Source organism: Diadema antillarum, unplaced genomic scaffold, assembly GCF_040938485.1.
Source record: "Diadema antillarum isolate AM-2024a unplaced genomic scaffold, OU_Dant_1.0 scf00000001, whole genome shotgun sequence".
NCBI classification, from domain to species: Eukaryota; Metazoa; Echinodermata; class Echinoidea; order Diadematoida; family Diadematidae; genus Diadema; species Diadema antillarum.
This window is the reverse complement of record NW_027270890.1, coordinates 238,336-255,789: the sequence shown is the minus strand read 5'-3', so window position 1 is coordinate 255,789 and position 17,454 is coordinate 238,336. Positions and strand designations below refer to the sequence as shown.

The 17,454-nt window shown below is 37.8% G+C and overlaps 1 protein-coding gene across 5 annotated transcripts in view; it reads left to right on the top strand.

Annotated features, from left to right (window-relative positions):
* LOC139716028 (ETS translocation variant 1-like) overlaps window positions 1–17,084 on the top strand; it is a 91,025-nt gene extending 73,941 nt beyond the window's left edge. For 2 of the 5 annotated variants that reach the window (XM_071627688.1, XM_071627616.1), the window contains exons 8-13: window positions 684–901; window positions 4,133–4,201; window positions 11,061–11,132; window positions 12,522–12,688; window positions 13,743–13,985; window positions 16,521–17,084. In XM_071627688.1, coding sequence (XP_071483789.1) covers window positions 684–901; window positions 4,133–4,201; window positions 11,061–11,132; window positions 12,522–12,688; window positions 13,743–13,985; window positions 16,521–16,676 — 925 coding nt within the window. In that variant the 3' untranslated portion in view covers window positions 16,677–17,084. The remainder of the gene's footprint in view (window positions 1–683; window positions 902–4,132; window positions 4,202–11,060; window positions 11,133–12,521; window positions 12,689–13,742; window positions 13,986–16,520) is intronic. The other 3 variants (XM_071627883.1, XM_071627825.1, XM_071627759.1) reach the window with 3 other exon arrangements.
* The last annotated feature ends 370 nt before the right edge of the window (window positions 17,085–17,454 follow it).

The following is a 17,454-nucleotide window of genomic DNA, read 5'->3' as shown; positions in this document are numbered from 1 at the left end:
AGAGGTAAGACACTGAAACTCTGTCATCAGTCGGAATTTAACATTTTCCTATTTTGCAGTACTTCTTTTTGATCTCATACATGAATCATATGTATAAATTCAAATTTTGAAGTTAAAGGGTTGATTGTTCCAAAGATTTCAGTAATAATAAAATTGTCTTTGCCAACACTACACTCATTGCGATGGACTGTGTCATTTACAGGAGAATGTCTTGTAGATTTGTCTTGTCTTGTAGATATGCACCTGAAGTTCAAATGTTCAGCAGATATAAGATTTCAATTCAGAGTAGCAATTTTTTTTTTTTTTTTTTTTTTTTTTTTGGGGGGGGGGGGCTTTATCTGGGATTGTTTTCATATTGAGAGTCAAAATCAAGGTAACTGACACTTGTGATTTATATGATTGTTACTGTGATATTGTTTAAATTTGTTCATATTTATATTTTAGATTGTCTTCCTGTCCGTCAAAAGCTAGTGTAACATTCTTTATATCACATCTGCATGCTTAATTGCAAGGATACCAAGACTGCAGATTTACCCATATTTTTGTAAACAAAGTCTTGAGCGAAATTCTCTTTACTGTCAAGGCTTTAAAAAAAAGGACTAACTTTGACTGACATTAATATTAAATATGGAAGTGTTAATGGAGTGTGACAAAGAACATCTTCATCTTTCTTCTCAAAACAGCAGGTTCCACAGGCAGACTTCAGAACCTTGCTTCGGCAACCTGCCCCATCCCTTGGGGGCAGGAGGGGAGGCCCACCCATTCCAGCGGCAAAACTCAGAGCCCCTCTTCATCCCTTTCAAGAGGGATGTAGGGGGCCACATGGGGGAGCGCTTCGACCACGCTCGATTCCCCCAAGCCATTGTGAAGCAGGAACCAGCTGACTTTGGCTATGAAGCAGGTATGACTGGCTCTCTCGTATATTGCATTTTTGTGTTTCGAGCTTACAGAAAAATAAATGGTGCTGATATTATTTTCCGGTGATTTCCACAAGATTATTGTACAAGATTTGTAAGTTTCTTTATTTTCATAATTAGTGCAATGTAAAACTTTGTAGAAACATGCAAGATCACACAAATTATCACATGGACTCCTATCTATTTACAAAATTTATTTATTTATTTGTAATCTTTTGCAAGGTAGCCCATTTACCAATAAGCAGAGATCTTCCATGGGGCCCTAAATATATTTGTAAACATATTCAGAAAAAAAAATCAAATAAAATTCCATTGTGATTTTAGAAATATATTTTAAAGTAATGCAAACGAATATTAGTTTAGCAGAACATGAGTTCAACAAAATGGCAATAGAAAAAAAATGAGAAATATTCATTAAATCACAATTATGTGCATGTATCATATGGATATCACCCAATATGAACTAGTCAGTCTTTGGCTGTGTTTTACTTATTACAACTTTGTTTAAACAATCTTTCAAATAAATTGATGGAAAAAGCTGTTCTGATTGAATTATCAGCTTATACCATTCAAATTTAGAAGATACAATTGGACTAAACTTCAACAATCAGTGCAAAATCTTGGCACACATAGACTTAGTCTACCTGAATGTAAGGAGGTGCTAAGTTATGTATAAATTTATATATCATCATGAAGCAACCACCTATGATTTGATAGAAACAAAAACAATAGTGTAAAGGTATTACATGCAAATCAATTCCTAAATTGAACATACATTTTGATGTGTGTTTTGTGTGTGAGTGTGTGTGTGTGTGTGTGTGAATTTGAAGGTTTTAGTAGGTAAAATTCATTTCACATCCCAGCAATTTCAATAGGTTTCCTTGGTAGACAGATTGTTTGGTAACATGAGGAAACAGATTCACTTGATGGAGCCAGAGAACAATGATATGTTAGCTTCAAGAAAAGACAAAATTCAAGGAATAGAAGAAAGAGGACACACACAAAACTGCTGTTCAGAGAGAAAAAAAAAGAATGCTTGAAAAAAATATTGATTTCATCAGGGCCAAAAGTCTTTGAAATAAAACACTTCTTTCCATTATGATGCACGGTGTGGATATCCATATATTGATGATAACATATAATCAGTTTCTGTGCCTTTTTTTTAATCTGTAATTTGTCATTTTTTTTTTCTTCAGAGCAGCTGGTAAACAATATTCCAACATTGCTATGTATTTGCTTTGAAATAGTAATACCCTGCTGTTCCTAATCTAATGAAGCAATACTTTGAACTGAGAAAACAAGAAAGGAAGATTTCTGAGATCACTTCAAAATACACCACAAAATTACTTAACTTCATTTCAAAAGGAATGGTCACAGAATTAAGCATCATCAGGGCATAATGAATAATAGTTGAATAAAACAGTGTGGTTTAACAGAAAATATATTTTTGACAACTATGCAAAATTTTGTTCATATGCTGCAAAGGTAAAAAATTGTGCACTGTACATCACATAATATGCGAGACTATCAGATTTTGACATCTGCACTGTGAAACTTGTGGTAAAGAATCTTAAAATCTTTGACATGTTTGTGTGTACATTTTGTATCATCACACTGTTCTGTGATGTCACTTTATAATAATTTGGATGTTTAAAGCTGTTCCTAATAGTGTGATAAGGATAATAGTACTGTTGTACTTGTAGTGGGAGCAGTATTAGAAGTAGTAAGACTATTTTCTGATCTTCAGATTGCATGCTTTCATGCATATACAAATGACAAAGTACGCAATAGTACATGTTCATATTTTTGCCCCTGACTTGCTGGGTTTGGTAACCGTCTTGTAAGACAACTCTCTCACTTTTTTTCTCTCTCTCTGTCTCTCTCTGTCCATCAATCTATCTATCTATAGATCTATCTATCTAATCAGTCTTTCCTTTATACATGTGCCTCTCCCTTCCCCACTCTTCAATTTAAATCTTCATGAAGTGATATCAGGCCAAAGTAAACTGCATACATTTACGTGAATGCATCCCCTCCAATAAGATTTCATTAAGCTACCATATTGAAACGAAGCATATATGCACACACACGCACATACACACACACTCACACACAGACAAATGCACAAGAATGCATACACATATGCACACACACATACATTGTAATTGTGCAGGTGCACACCTGTACCTCTTTGAATACAAATGAGTCAATGTTTCTGGGTACTTTAGCCTGCCGTCTTGACCTCGGGTTTTATACTGCAATTTTAATGTGCCAGCACAGCTCCTTGGACATCCAAGGCTGTATGATGAATGAGCCGATGTGTTATGTTTCCATGTATCACCAAAAAGAAAAGGGGGAAAAAAACCTAGAAAAACAGTGATCTTGATTTATGAGATTTATTGACCCTCTCCAACTGCTAAGAAGGAACAGGATTTAGCTGTCAGGAAACCAAATTTTGACTTGTCACAGTAAGATGAGGATATTTTTCATCCTATACTCTCCCTTGACAATACTGATAAGGAGAGGAGAATATCAATGCATATGTTCCATTTCTTTCTTATCCTGCCAAGCGTGCATTCAAGGCAATGAACTTTCAGAGGTATTGGAGACAAATGTTCCATCATTGTGATGCATTTTAACAGTATGTCTTTGGTGAAATTGATTTGTTTCAGCAGTTTAAGAGGTGGCCAGATACATACAGGCTGGTGGTGGGGTGGGGGTGGGGGGGGGGGGGGTGGAAGAGGCATAGATTAGATTTACATGGAATATCTACAAAAAAAAAAAAAATCTGTGTAGGCATGCAGTTAAAGGGAACCCAAACCGAAAGAGCAATATGGATTGAGTGAAAGCAGCAACATTAGTAGAGCACATCAGTGGAAGTTTGAGGAAAATCGGACAATCGATGCAAAAGTTATGAATTTTTAAGATTTGGTGTTGGAATTGCTGGATGAGGAGACTGCTAGAGGTTATGACGTATGTGTGGACAACAATGCAAAGAAAATGTAAAGAAAATTCCACAAAAATTAACTTTTCTAGCATAATGAAAGAGCATGTGACTAACCACTTTCATAAAGCAGGGGTAATAATTGCTACCCTTAACATTATGTCAGTATCAAGTTGATGGAATGTGCAATTTTCATGAAAAGTGAAATTTAGTGGAATTCCCTGAAATATTTCATAAAAGGAAATTATTTTACTTGTCACTTCTTTTGCAGAGGTTCCCAGGTCCTGCAACAGTAGCTTTCCAAGGCCGGAGATGTTTACACATCCTTGTAAAGAAGAAGGTAAGAAAAACAAAAACAAAACAAAACAAAAACAAAAATCAACACTTTTCTTTTTCAAGTGTGTCTTTGTGCTTGTATGCAACTTTTCCATTGAGGCAGGTAAGATGCTTTTTTCTTAATGCTTTTATAACAAGAGGAATTATGCTTCTGCATCCATCCACATGCTATCATTTTTATTGCATATTATAAGTCAATATATGATTGATGGATGTTTGTATGTGAAGTTATTTAAGTGGACTTGTATAGACAGTGAGCTCCTCTGAAGATGTGAGGCAAAGTATAATGTGAAGGTCAAATAGGAAGGCCTTCTTGAACTATCTGAAATGTCACCATCAGTCCAGGGATTTTAATCATATTCTACCAAACTAGTCATGGGTAATGTGCAATAGCGTGATCAAACACTTCGTTTTGAGGTCAAGAAATTCAGGATGACGTTAGCTAGGAAAATGTCAACGCTTTGTGGTTTGTGTGAGTCTGGATATTTTGATGAGTATGAATGGATATTGTGATAACAAATTGTGGTATTTTTTACTTCTAGATTGTGCCTGATTGTGTCTTTGTGCAGTTGCCTCTTGTCCACTTCTTCCCACCACCCTTTTCAGATGACACTCTTTGAAAAAACACTTTGATTTTTAGGTATTGTCATTACGTCTTCTTTTTATATGCTCCTGGAATTACAAGAGACACATTTCATAAGCCTTATGGCAGTTATTGCAACTTTCAGTAGCTGCAGAGACCAGATTAAAGAATTTACATACGCATCATTGTATGAGAATACTCATAGCTGATTGGCTGTTGTTCAGGTGCCACCATGGCAAATGTGACAATAAGTTTGCTAATCATTTTTTTATGCCATGATCAGTCTTATTGTCATGATTATCATTCTATGATGCAGAAAATGTTATCATTCCTCTTTAATTCTTTTGCCGCTACTGCTACTACTACATTCATCATCACAAATGTACTACAGTGGACTCTCATTATAACAAAGTCCTTGGGACTGTCCGATTTCTTTCGTTATATCGAAATTTTGTCATAACCGAACAAATAAACAATAAAGATACATAGAGTGGATAATCTTGCGACCTGAATTTTTACTTTGTTGTAACCAGAATTTCGTTATAACTGTGTTCGACATAACGGGAGTGCACTGTACTATTTCTATGATTACTTAAAGGAGACCTCCGGATGATTTTCAGATTTTTACATTTGAACAACTATAGACTAGTTACACTGAGAACAGAGTTTCAGAATTTGTGATAATTGGGATGAAGAATAAGAAGATTTTCAAAATTTAGAACAAATTGTAATGAACAAGGATGATGACATGGCAGAGTCACCACAAGAATGCTGAGTTGGGGCTCAAGGAAGCAGAACAAAAGAAGAAGGCATGCATAGATTATTCACAGGTGAACTTGCAAGCAAGTGGTATTGTAATGGCATTACGCTGCTACGTTTCTGAAATATGTGAACCTCCTATGTCATCATCCTTGTTCAGTGTAATTCGTTTAAGGTTTTTTAAAGTACTGATTTCTCTGCTCAAGAACCACAATACATTCCACAGATCTATACATGGAGTTTTCGACTTATGTACTACATGATGTGAAATTATGAAAATCGTCTGGAATGTCCCTTTAACTGCTGCTGCTGCTGCTGCTGCTGCTGCTACTACTACAGTACTCTCCACGTAATCGGGTATCGCTTAAACGGGTACTCCGTTAAATTGGGTAGAAATGTCAGAGTCAGTTCCACTGCACATTAAAATTACCTGATAATCGGGTTGCCTCTCCGCATAAACGGGTAAATAATTTTCTTCTAATCGAATTTCTACCCACATTTTATTGCATATAACACTTTAAGAAATCGTGCATGTCAAATTTTCCATGGCTAATCGCATTCATTACACATGTAGCTGGCACTCACAATTGCATAGACAGACAGGAGTTGAACACACTTGTGCTCCTCCCTTGCTCTGCGACAACATTCATAATACGAGAAGTTTGCAACGAAAATCAGGCCATGCACCAGCTCCATAATTTTGCTTTCCCCAGTCAATTCTCGAAAAGTAACCCGACGTTCTACGTTACTAGTGCACGCAAAGAGACGTGTTCATTTCGGGAAACCCCTGAGTGTTAGCGAGGATAATGATAATGATAATGAATAACATTTATATAGCGCTTAATACTGATGTTTCTAAGCGCATCAAATCGGGGAAAAAATAATATATATAACGTAAAAACAAAATACAGCATTATGTACATATTATGATAACGACAGCAACAACAACAACAGCAAAATTAAGGTTGTGTAAACAGATAAGTTTTCAACAATGACTTAAACCTATCAACATTTTCAGCGTCACGAATATAAAAAGGAGTCTATTATAGTCAAACGACACAGTTTTCTGAAGACATATTTGCCCATAAAAAGAGTGTAAATTATTGCTCGTGACTGAGCAAGTGTAAGGTATGCATAATGTGCAATGCAAGCACGCGTGTTAAGCATACAGTGTAGGTTTTTGCTGGAGTGCACAATGCATATAAATATACATTGTGTGTGAATGAGACGCTTGCACGTTCTTCTGTTAATCGGGTACTCCGCTTAATCGGGTAAGAAACGCTCTGCCCGAGCCTACCCGATTATGCGGAGAGTACTGTACTACAACTACTACTACTACTACTACTACTACTACTACTACTGCTACTACTACTACTACTACTACTACTACTACTACTACTACTACTACTTCTACTACCACTACTTCTACTACTACTACTACTACTACTTCTACTACCACTACTTCTACTACTACTACTACTACTACTTCTACTACCACTACTTCTACTACTACTACTTCCAGGCCTCGAAATAGGATTTTGGAGGGGCAAGGCCATTTAGAAAAGGGCACTTTTTCCAAGCGGCCAGGGCACTTAGGTCAGTCAGAGGGGCACCAAGGCCACATTGGAAAGGGCATGTTGGGTGTTTATGAAAAAAAGAAAGAAGAAAAAAACCGAGAAAAACAAACAAACACACACACACACACACACACACACACACACAAAGTGCAACACACAACAAAAACCTCTTCCCTACAGCTGTAACACATTCCCGATTTCTGCGTTTCTATCAGTTGAAACGACATTTTTTAAAACATGAATAAAACAACAGTAGGTATTGATTGAAACTCGACACCCTTTCAGGCCAGCCAGGCCAGGCTGCCATGTAACTTCAAAGCACATTCCGACAGCTGGCTGGCAAAACCACAAGGCAAAGGAATTTGCGCGCGCGTGTGCGGTTTCTTCTGTTGATTGGTCTCTCTCTCTCCACCCCTCCCCATTCCCCAGTCTGGCACCTTGGCATCGTGGGATTTTTCTTTTTTCTTGGTGAACTTGGTGTTCACTCTTTAGTACTCTATCTGAATATGTGCTGCCAAGCTAGTAACTCTATGGCCGCTGCGCTGCGGAGGCAGTCGGGATGGTAAAAGCCGGTCGGGCGTACATGTACGTACACATCGTCTCGTATCTCGGAAAGATACTTTGAGTTTGAATCAGATATATTGGGACGCGAGTGAACTGAAGGTATGATATTTGAGATCAGGAAAGTTGTTCAAGCTTATTAAAGTGTAGACTTTGAGAAAGGGCATATTATACGTCATAAATAATAACTTTCGTTCTAAAAGGGCACCTCGGCCCCAAGAAAAAGGGCACATTTTTTTTGGCCGTAACTTTGATAAAAAAACAAAAGGCATTGCGGCCAACGAGAGGGGCACCGACGGCCATGGCCGTCTGTGGCCGTCGGTTAATTCGAGACCTGTACTTCTATTTTCAATGGTATATCACTTTCACAACTCACTTCTACTACCTCCATGTTACCGAAGTGAAAGTAGTGTGAAACTTGTAAGTTCTTTATAAAAGATCAAAGTGTATGCCACCAGCATAAATTGACCTGTATTTATAGCGTTAGAATGAATAATTTGTATTATACAACTCTCACAGCACTTGCGTAATTGTTTTGTACCATTAGTATATATATATATTTTTTGTGTGTGTAAACAATTCTAAACATTGTCATGTGCAATATTTTCAGCAAGAATTTAGCTGCCTTGTAAGGAAAAAAGTATGTATATCTGAATTCAGCAAACAGTTTATTTTGTGTCATTCTCTGCTACAGTTTTCCTTAATGCCATGCAAAAAAAAAAAAAGACATTTTATCGCTTTTCTACGTTTCTGGAGAAAGATTTCCAAATCACCACACAAATGTATGGAAAGGGATTGTTTCACATTCTGCAAAATGTCAACATCACGATGCTTCATTTGAATTTCATGATCAGCATTATGGCGGATGAAAGGAGACCAGTGAATGACAAGGATTATTGTATCAGGCAATCTTATTCATGCTTTTCGTTGGATGCCCTTGACGTAAATGTTGCCAGAAGTTGCTGGCAGGGTTATTTCCTTTCATCCCCTGCAGGATGACATTTTCAGAGATCAAGAGTAGACAGAGTTAGATATGACTGTATATCTACTATTATGCAGGCTTTTCTGTAGATCTGTCAGCCACTATCTCTCATTCTGCCTCTCTGCCTGAATAGATCTGTTTGAAATCTCTCCTTTTCATATTCTGTTTATTTCATGAACGCTCTGAAGGAACATAACAAAGATGGTCCTCTTCTTCTCTTCAAACCTTCAAACTTCTGTATCTATCTCTCTCCCCCCCCCCATTTGTTCTGCCTCTCAAGCAGAACTTTCAAAGTCCCCCCCCCCCCCCAAATAAAAAAAAAAAAAATGTATCTCAAACAAGGAAGTAATGGAATAGTTTGTTTTCCCAGATATGAGGTAGCAATCACAGTCAATTATTCAAATTGAAGGAGAGGATGATGTTGTCATCCCCTTTTGCTTGCACACAACTCCTAATTAAATTTCGCCTCAGGGATAAGACTTCAAGAAGAGTAGATTATAGTAGTTTTGTTCACACGCAGTTGCCAAACTTGAAGTTTTGGTCGAAAACGTAACTGTCGATGATTAGCTCCACTCATGAATTCATGACGCGGGTTCACACGCGCACCTAAACTTTAATTTTCAACTTAGGAGAGAGCCCCACTCGATGATTACATCGGAAGTGCAGAGTCTTTGGCAGATGACCTTGTGCCCAGACAAAATAGCCCGGCGAATGAGACTCGAGGTTCACACTAACTCACAAGCTTGTTGATTATTGTGTCCACACGGAGCGAAAACTACGAGTGGGGACCCCCCGTGGCTCGTGGAGAGAGCGTAAACCTTAAGATGTCTTGTGGTTCTAATCATCAACTAAACTTTAAGATTGCCAATTTTCGAGTGCGTCCACACGGTGCTAAACTACGAGCTAATCATCGAGAGTAAAGTTTTTGACCTTAACTTAAAGTTTAGGAACAGCATGTGAACCTAACTAGTGTATTCTACTCATCACATTGTTCTACAGTTGTAGTGATTAAGCAAAGATGACCTTGTTAAGAAGAGGTGTTTATACTGCAAACCAAGGGGCAGCAGGCTGTGAGGCAATGACATCATAACCACCTGATTTGCATAGATGCAACTGTCAACGATATCACTGTTAGGTGAAGACTTGTTAAATATTCAGATTTTGTAGCTTTCTCGATATAATGTATAATGGGTGGTATGTTTGAATTTACTCTTCCTTCTCAAGAACATGCAGTAGGGTTTCCCTTTTATAGTTTTCTAGTCAACACTTGCCAATGTTGCAAGGGAAAAGTGTCTAATTCAGAACAATTCTCTCATGTCCTATCCTCCATCTTTTTTTTTTCCTTTTTTTTTCATCAGTGTAGTCTCCCTCAAGGGATTATTCTCCATTGTACATTGTACTTTCTTTTTCTCCTTCGTAGCATATTCTGTCTGTCCTCTTTTTTCTCTCTCTCTTTCATCCTTGGCACCTAAGCTGCAATGTATATTCATGTTATAAGCTAACACCCCTCTTTGCTCTTTCTCACTCCCCTTCTCCTTCCTCTCTCCAATGTCCTGATTATATTATATTACTAGTCTTATTTTATTAATATTTGTTTCTTCTTTCCCTCTACTGTCTATTTCTGTCTCTTTCAACCCCCCCTCCTTCCTCTCCCCCTCCCCCCCCCCCCCTCCCCCCCCCCCCCTCCTCCTCCTCCTTCTCCTTGCCCTCCTCCTTCCAAGACAAAGACTGGTCATGTAAATTGTTATGTGGATTGCATCTGAAAACAGTAATTGTCTGAAAAGGTCAACAGGATGAAATTTCTGGGCCATGGATCAACTGTGACAGTGTTACCTGTATGGCTCTTGTCACAACTGGTCTTTTCCCATTCTGGATGTCATTCATCTGTTTGTGTCTTGCCAAGTAAATGGCCTTCCTGAGTTGGCATATGAATCTTTTTTTAAGGATTTTTTTTCTTCAATTTTGATTGAATGCAACGTCTCTCTGGACTTTATGTATTAAGTGAACAGTCAGCAGTGCTGGACATGCTGCTTCGATGTTGGTTTATGAGTGTCGTTTGTGCTTGCAGGTGAATGGTCAGCTATTTTGTGGAGGAGATCACAGTAGTGGACTTGTTCAGCTTCAATTACCCACGTATGAATCGCAGATCTGTCTTGTATGTCACATTGGGTGTTTGAAACATGAAGACTTTAAACTAGAGTGGATCAGATGTAATTAATCAAAATAGTAAATCATCTCCTTGTCTATGTGAAAGAGTGAATGAGAACAGATAAATTATGTTCATTGCTCAACCCGTTTGAGACCAGTCCCAAGTATTCTCGAGCTTTAATATTTTTTGTGTTGATGAAAATATAGTTCACAGGTGTATCTTTCTTTTTTGTTTCTTCTCTTTGTATTCCAGTAGTTCAGGGGGACCATTCCAGACCATTTTATGACGATGCCAGTGTCCCTGAAAAAGGACCTGAAGTGCATAGTGAGTAGGGATGCCAATGAATAATGCACACATTTTAATAATGAAACTAATAGTTGGTTAAGAACATGTCCTCACAGTGATACTGTAAGTATTATCATGCATTATGAATATTACTTGGGGGATGAGGCTTCTGCTATTGCCATGGCTGTTCTCTTCATACAACATCACCATGCTCTTGTGCATGCATTATATCTGACAGCAACATAAAAAAAAAAAAAAAAAAAGAACAGAGCTGTTGAAGAGATATGAACACACCAGAGTGGACTGATGGTAGATATGACGGAGATTTATTTAAAATAGTCAGTGAATGCGAGTCATTATCTGTCAGGGCCATTACCAAGCTTTGCTACATGTAATTTCAATGGCATTGTGAAATGGCATTGTGAAATGGCAGTGCCAGGGCAGTTAAGTGTAAAATATCATCTTAGAAATCAAGTCAAGTTGGATAGGGTTAGTAAAATGAAAATTGGGAAAAAACAAGTAAAAACAATGCACAAATAGGATCAGACAAAAACATGTAGCTGTGTGAATGCCTGCTGATTATCAAACAATGTGAGCAACTCCAACAAGGCATCATGATTACCATGTTGTGTAGTGATGATAGGTTATTAGGTTCTTGATGCTGTACAAGGTATGCTTGATTAATCTTTCAGTACCTGGAATGCCATTGACCATCCATCTCCAAAATCAATGAACTGCCCTTATGTTTGTGTGTAATGTGTTCTCTCATGGGTAGCAGATGTGTGAAAGCAGGCATGTGTGTTTCTTATCATTTTCTGTTACCCTACTCTGGAGGTTCATCTTCATAATTATATGCGTGATCAATTGTCTAAAACTCATATGAGAGCATGGACTTTGCTGCTCAAATTCAAATTTAATACTAGAAGTGCTTTTATACTTCGTTCTACAGTAATCCCAATGTGTTACAACATGTATGCAAAATACTTTATATTTTCTATAAGAAGTAAAAAGAAATCATAAAATTTTTAGCCAATTTTGTTAATTTTTTAAGCAAGCAAAGAAAGTAGACAAATACATGTCTGAAAAAAAACTAAAGGTTTTGTATCTGATATTAATTGGATTCATATTTACATTATTTAGACGTTTTGTAGCTACCTGTCAATTTTGTATTATTTGTCTTTATTATTATATGTGACATTTATTTTGTACCTGAATGTTTAAATGAATAAAATGTCTTTGTGAAAAAAAAGAACTTTTCTGCTTGCCACACTTAGCAAAGGTCAACATCACAAGGAATTTCCTCATGAACTTTAAAGGGATGATAGCCTCACACTTCCACACATGGTATTACTTTCCCTTCTTTCCCCTCTCTGTCAATGCATTTGTATTTCAATCTTTTATTTTTTTTTTTGAAATCTCCCTCTTCAGCAGGCGAGGGACGTCATGAGGTTGTGCGAGAAGGTCCACTCTACCACAGGCGTGGCTCCCTGCAGCTATGGCAGTTCCTTGTCACACTTCTGGAGGACCCGTCCAATGCCCACTTCATCGCCTGGACTGGGCGGGGCCTTGAATTCAAGCTCATTGAGCCAGAAGAGGTATCTATAATATCTTCTTTTTTTCCTTTCCCATTCACAGGGTAGTTGGCCAGTTCAGTTAAAATGGATTTTTGAAATGGGATCCACATAGGGAACCCTAAACAATGGTGTAAAAAGTAAAATGAAAGATGTTCATTTTCTAGGACTAAATCACTGGAAGGAGGAAGTTATGACAGGATATTGAATCGCATGACATAAAATATTATTAAACCTTTTGAATACATGAAACAGAAAGTAACTAGGAAACATGATATAGCAAAAATGCCTTCTGGCAATTAGATATGTGATGTTAGATTTTAATGTGATTGAATTTCTTTGGAGATGAACATGTTCATATATTTAATTCTTGAAAAGTTAAATTTGTTTTCATCAAGCACTCGTAATGAATGTTCCCTGCTTTAGTTTGAAGGGTTGGTATAGATATGGTTGAGATGAGGATTCAGCTTTTTGCTTTTTGCGAGGCAAGTAGAACCACTTGTGAAATATTAAATAACATACAATTTTAAGAGGGATTCTAAATTTATTTGATGAAAATTGTTTTTGAAATGGCTGAGATATCCACAAAACAAAATAAAACAAAGCGATCCTTATAAAAGATGGGTCACACCTTACATTTGGAGTGCTTTGTTTTGGATATTTCAGCCATTTCAGAACCAATTTTTATCAAATATTTTGTAAGAGGTGTCTCATTATCTCACAAAAAAGTTTTAAACCTGAAGCCCCATCTCAACCCAAACTATATCATCCCTTTAATTATGCTAGCCTAGGCTTGAATAGCAGATCAGCTGAGTCTCACTAATTCTGCAGAGGCTCCATGAAGAATTAACTTGTCGTTTCACACCCTAACATCAATATAAATCAAGTCTCCTTGGTTTTGGAATCATTATTGCATACTGAGATGCATTTCATGCACACACATCTGAGAATTTATTCTCCATGAAAATTCTATGTAATCTCCCTCCTGATTGTGATACAATGATGTTGGTATGCCCGAGCTAGGTTTCCCATGGAGGAATTCTGTGATAATCATCGGATTGTTTGTGAAATGCTCTAGGTTGCAAGACGCTGGGGAATCCAGAAGAACCGCCCTGCCATGAACTACGACAAGCTGTCCCGCTCGCTGCGCTACTACTACGAGAAGGGCATCATGCAAAAGGTTGCTGGGGAGCGCTACGTCTACAAGTTCGTCTGTGACCCGGAGGCGCTCTTTATCATGGCCTTCCCTGATGGTATCCACACGCCCCTCAGGGTCTCTCTACCCCCCTCCCAACACGACCAGCGATCCCTGCTCAGACAGGTAGGTTAAAAGAACGCCTCAGTCATTTTTTTTTTTTTTTTTTTTTGCCTTCTGTCTTCCTTCCTGTGTATCATTTGTGTTTGTGATGCTGTTCACACCTGGTCTCCACTTGCTTGTGGTATATCCAACTTGTCACTCTGATACAGTTACTTATAGTAAGTGCAGAAAACTTAAATGTAGGTTTAATTGGCTTACAGATGGGAATTGTGAAAATTGGAAAAAAAAGTGATATCTCCACAACCACCATGTTTGAATATGAAGGCCCAAGAATTTTTGGAAATTCTAAACTCTGTGGTTCCTATCAACCAAATTACCGTGGATAGAATTTGAACTTAGCTTGTTCTGCTGTGTTTGAATTCCTGGTCATGTCCCTATGTGGCTGCATCTAAGCTTCCAAGTCAATCTTCTTTAAACTGTGTTTATCTGGTGGCAGACTTTCCTACCATTAGTTTGGTAGGCATGGAGAAAAGAAGTTGGACAATTATTGATCATTTGAAAGTGTACTGGGGGATCAAACATACTGTAATCAGAATTTAAGCAATTATAGATGACTTCTTTTTTGTGTGGCTGATAAAATCATCTCAACTTGCCCTATTCAGTCATTGTGTATAAGTCAAGAGAAAAATCATTTCCCCTTATCAATCTTCAAAACAGCCTCACATCAATGTTATCTTAGAAACACAGGGTGGTATGTTTTGGTGATAGAATGACCGCTGAATATGTATCAATTTGTTCTATCTACCATCAGTTTTATAACTGACGATTCTAGGGAATCATGAAAAAGTACAACCACTTGCATGCAAAGTTGTACTCCTGCATATTTGATATGGCATTGGCCTTACCACCATGGGCTAGTTGCTGGCTTGTGCAGAGAGGTTGCTAGGAACCCCATATTAAAGTGAGGTTGACTGTTTATGAATTCCAAGTCCACTGCCTATCTCACAGAGGTTTAGTGACCTTAATTATAGTGATTGCATTCCAAACAGTGTCATGTTGTGCTCGAAGAACCCCCCCCCCCCTTCCCAATGTCTTCCATGTGTCATGGAATTATGAATGCATAATAAAAGTACAACCAAGGCTTATGAAACATGACACTAAAAGCTTTAAAATTTCTCCGTAATCATTGTTAAGTATGTATGATGTTATTATCCATTGCACTGTCTCATTTGGTACTGACCAAATGAAATTATCCTGTTCATTCTTCAACCGTTTGCTTAGATTGGTCTTTTTTAGTATAATCAATAATAATTGATGATATATGTATGCATATACAACTATGTAGATAGATAGGTAGATATGAGAGATAGATATACATTCATACATGCATACAGACACATATGCAGCCTCTTGTGAAACTGTGATTATAACTGATATAGTAACAAGTATATACTCTAGTTCCAACACTGGCATATGTGCTAATATCTTGTGCCACCTGACAATGCACCAGTTTGAGACATTGACTGAGTATCTGAAAGGCAGGATATTGCCACTTTTCTCTCCTCCTTCTTATCCTCTTTCGTCATTCAAGAACACCAGACATGACCGGGAAGATATTCGCCTTATTAGGGCTCCTCATGAATATTCAATGAGGAATACTGCCATCTAAAAATCTATAAAGAAAGAGAGTAAATTCTGCAGACCTTGCTTTGACCATGCCCAACTCATCTGTGGTCTGTCCTGCAAACAGGCCAAGTAATCAGGCCGCAGTCCTCACAACGTGCTAGTCAATGAATTATGTACAACTCAAGGAAGTTTCAATTCTGTGGCAGTGAGATGTTGTGATAAATCATGTCACCCTAACAAGCAAAAGAATTGCTTGTAATCAGGAATGGGTTGATAAATGGTCTAGCTACATAATGGGAAAAAAAATAAACAGAAAGGCGGAAATGAATAGTGTGAATGCTTGGTGATACTCATTTCCCATTATGCATTATGCCTCTTGTATTGGGATTTTTTTCCCCTTTAAATGAGGACATCTCAAGAGATTTACAGCACCTCTAATTTGAATTTCCCAGAAGTGCACTCAGGACATTCTGTGATAGCCATTGTAAAGTGGTAGCATGAGAAAAATCAAAGGAAATTACACTCTGGAAAGAAACTAGTTCATGTGTCTATTGTTGTGATGTGTACTTTGAGGAAACTGAGCTTTTGACTGCACTGATGGGATTGCAGCAGTATTGTACTCAATCTCTTTTAAAATGGCACCATATTATCATAACAAATGAGCAAATGGAAATATTAGATGCTATTGTTGAGTTTCAGATCCATTTATTAACATATTGACTTATATAATTTTCTCTCTCTCTTTCCCTTAGACACACTAGCATGAGTGAACTGTCACATTACATCAAATTTACCCAAATTATGCTGATTCATATTTGTGGATATCTTGGTGGCAAGGAAAAAATTGTCAGGATGTCATACTTTCTTAGAGTTATGTCTGAAATTGCATGTAAGAAACTCATTTCATCCTTCATTTTATGTCACTAACGGAAGTAGAATTAAGAATTTGGACTCCTTTCTGTGCTTTCTCAGATGCCACCGGCCAAGGAGGAGAACTGTGTGATGGCCCGCCCCCCACAACCCCACAGCCGGTCAAGTGCCAGCGAAAATTGTGACCTCTTCGTTCCCGACCTCAGCCAGAGCAACCCGTGCATCAACAAGCCCTTCGCAGAGGGACACGTGTACTGATGGGGGGCGCTGCAGGGAAGAGTCATGATCCCAAGAATTTCGACAAAAGGCATGCACTGTGAATCTCCATCTCCCTAGCCCCATCCTCTGCTGCCTGTCTTTCTCTCCTTAAACTGTTTTCCCCTCATCACGTCCCACAAAGTAGGAATCACTGGAATCGTTGTGGCTCTAAACTTTATTGGTCCATCTGTCAAGCAGGAAAGTTTCCATCTGGAAGAATGCAAGTAGCAATGTACCCACTTCTACGTCAGCTCGCAATCCCTTTATGCTGAGGATTTAGCTAATGCTAGTGGGCAAAGGGATTTTTTTTTTCTTTTTTTTGGTAGTCATGGTTGTTGCAGGTTAAAATGCCCTTAAAGGACAAGTTCACCTTCATAGACATTTGAGTTTAGTGAATGCAGCAGTATTAGTGGAACACATCAGTAAGAGTTTGAGGACAATCGGACAATCCGTTAAAAAGTTATGAATTTTTAAAGTTTCTGCTTACTCAAGGCTGGATGAGAAGACTACTTTAGCTTATGATGTCACATGAGTACAACCACACAAAGAAAGATTAAAGAAAATTCAACATATTTTCACTTTTCTCGCACAACAAAAGAACACTTGACTTCTCTCTTTCAGAAGGCAGGGGGAATAATATTACCCTTAACATATGTCAGTAACAAGTCGAAGAAATGTGCACTCTTTTGAAAAAGTAAAGTTTTGTGAAATTCTCTTTTTATTTTCTTTATGTTGTTGTACGCATATGACATCATACACTGTAGTAGTCTTCTCATCC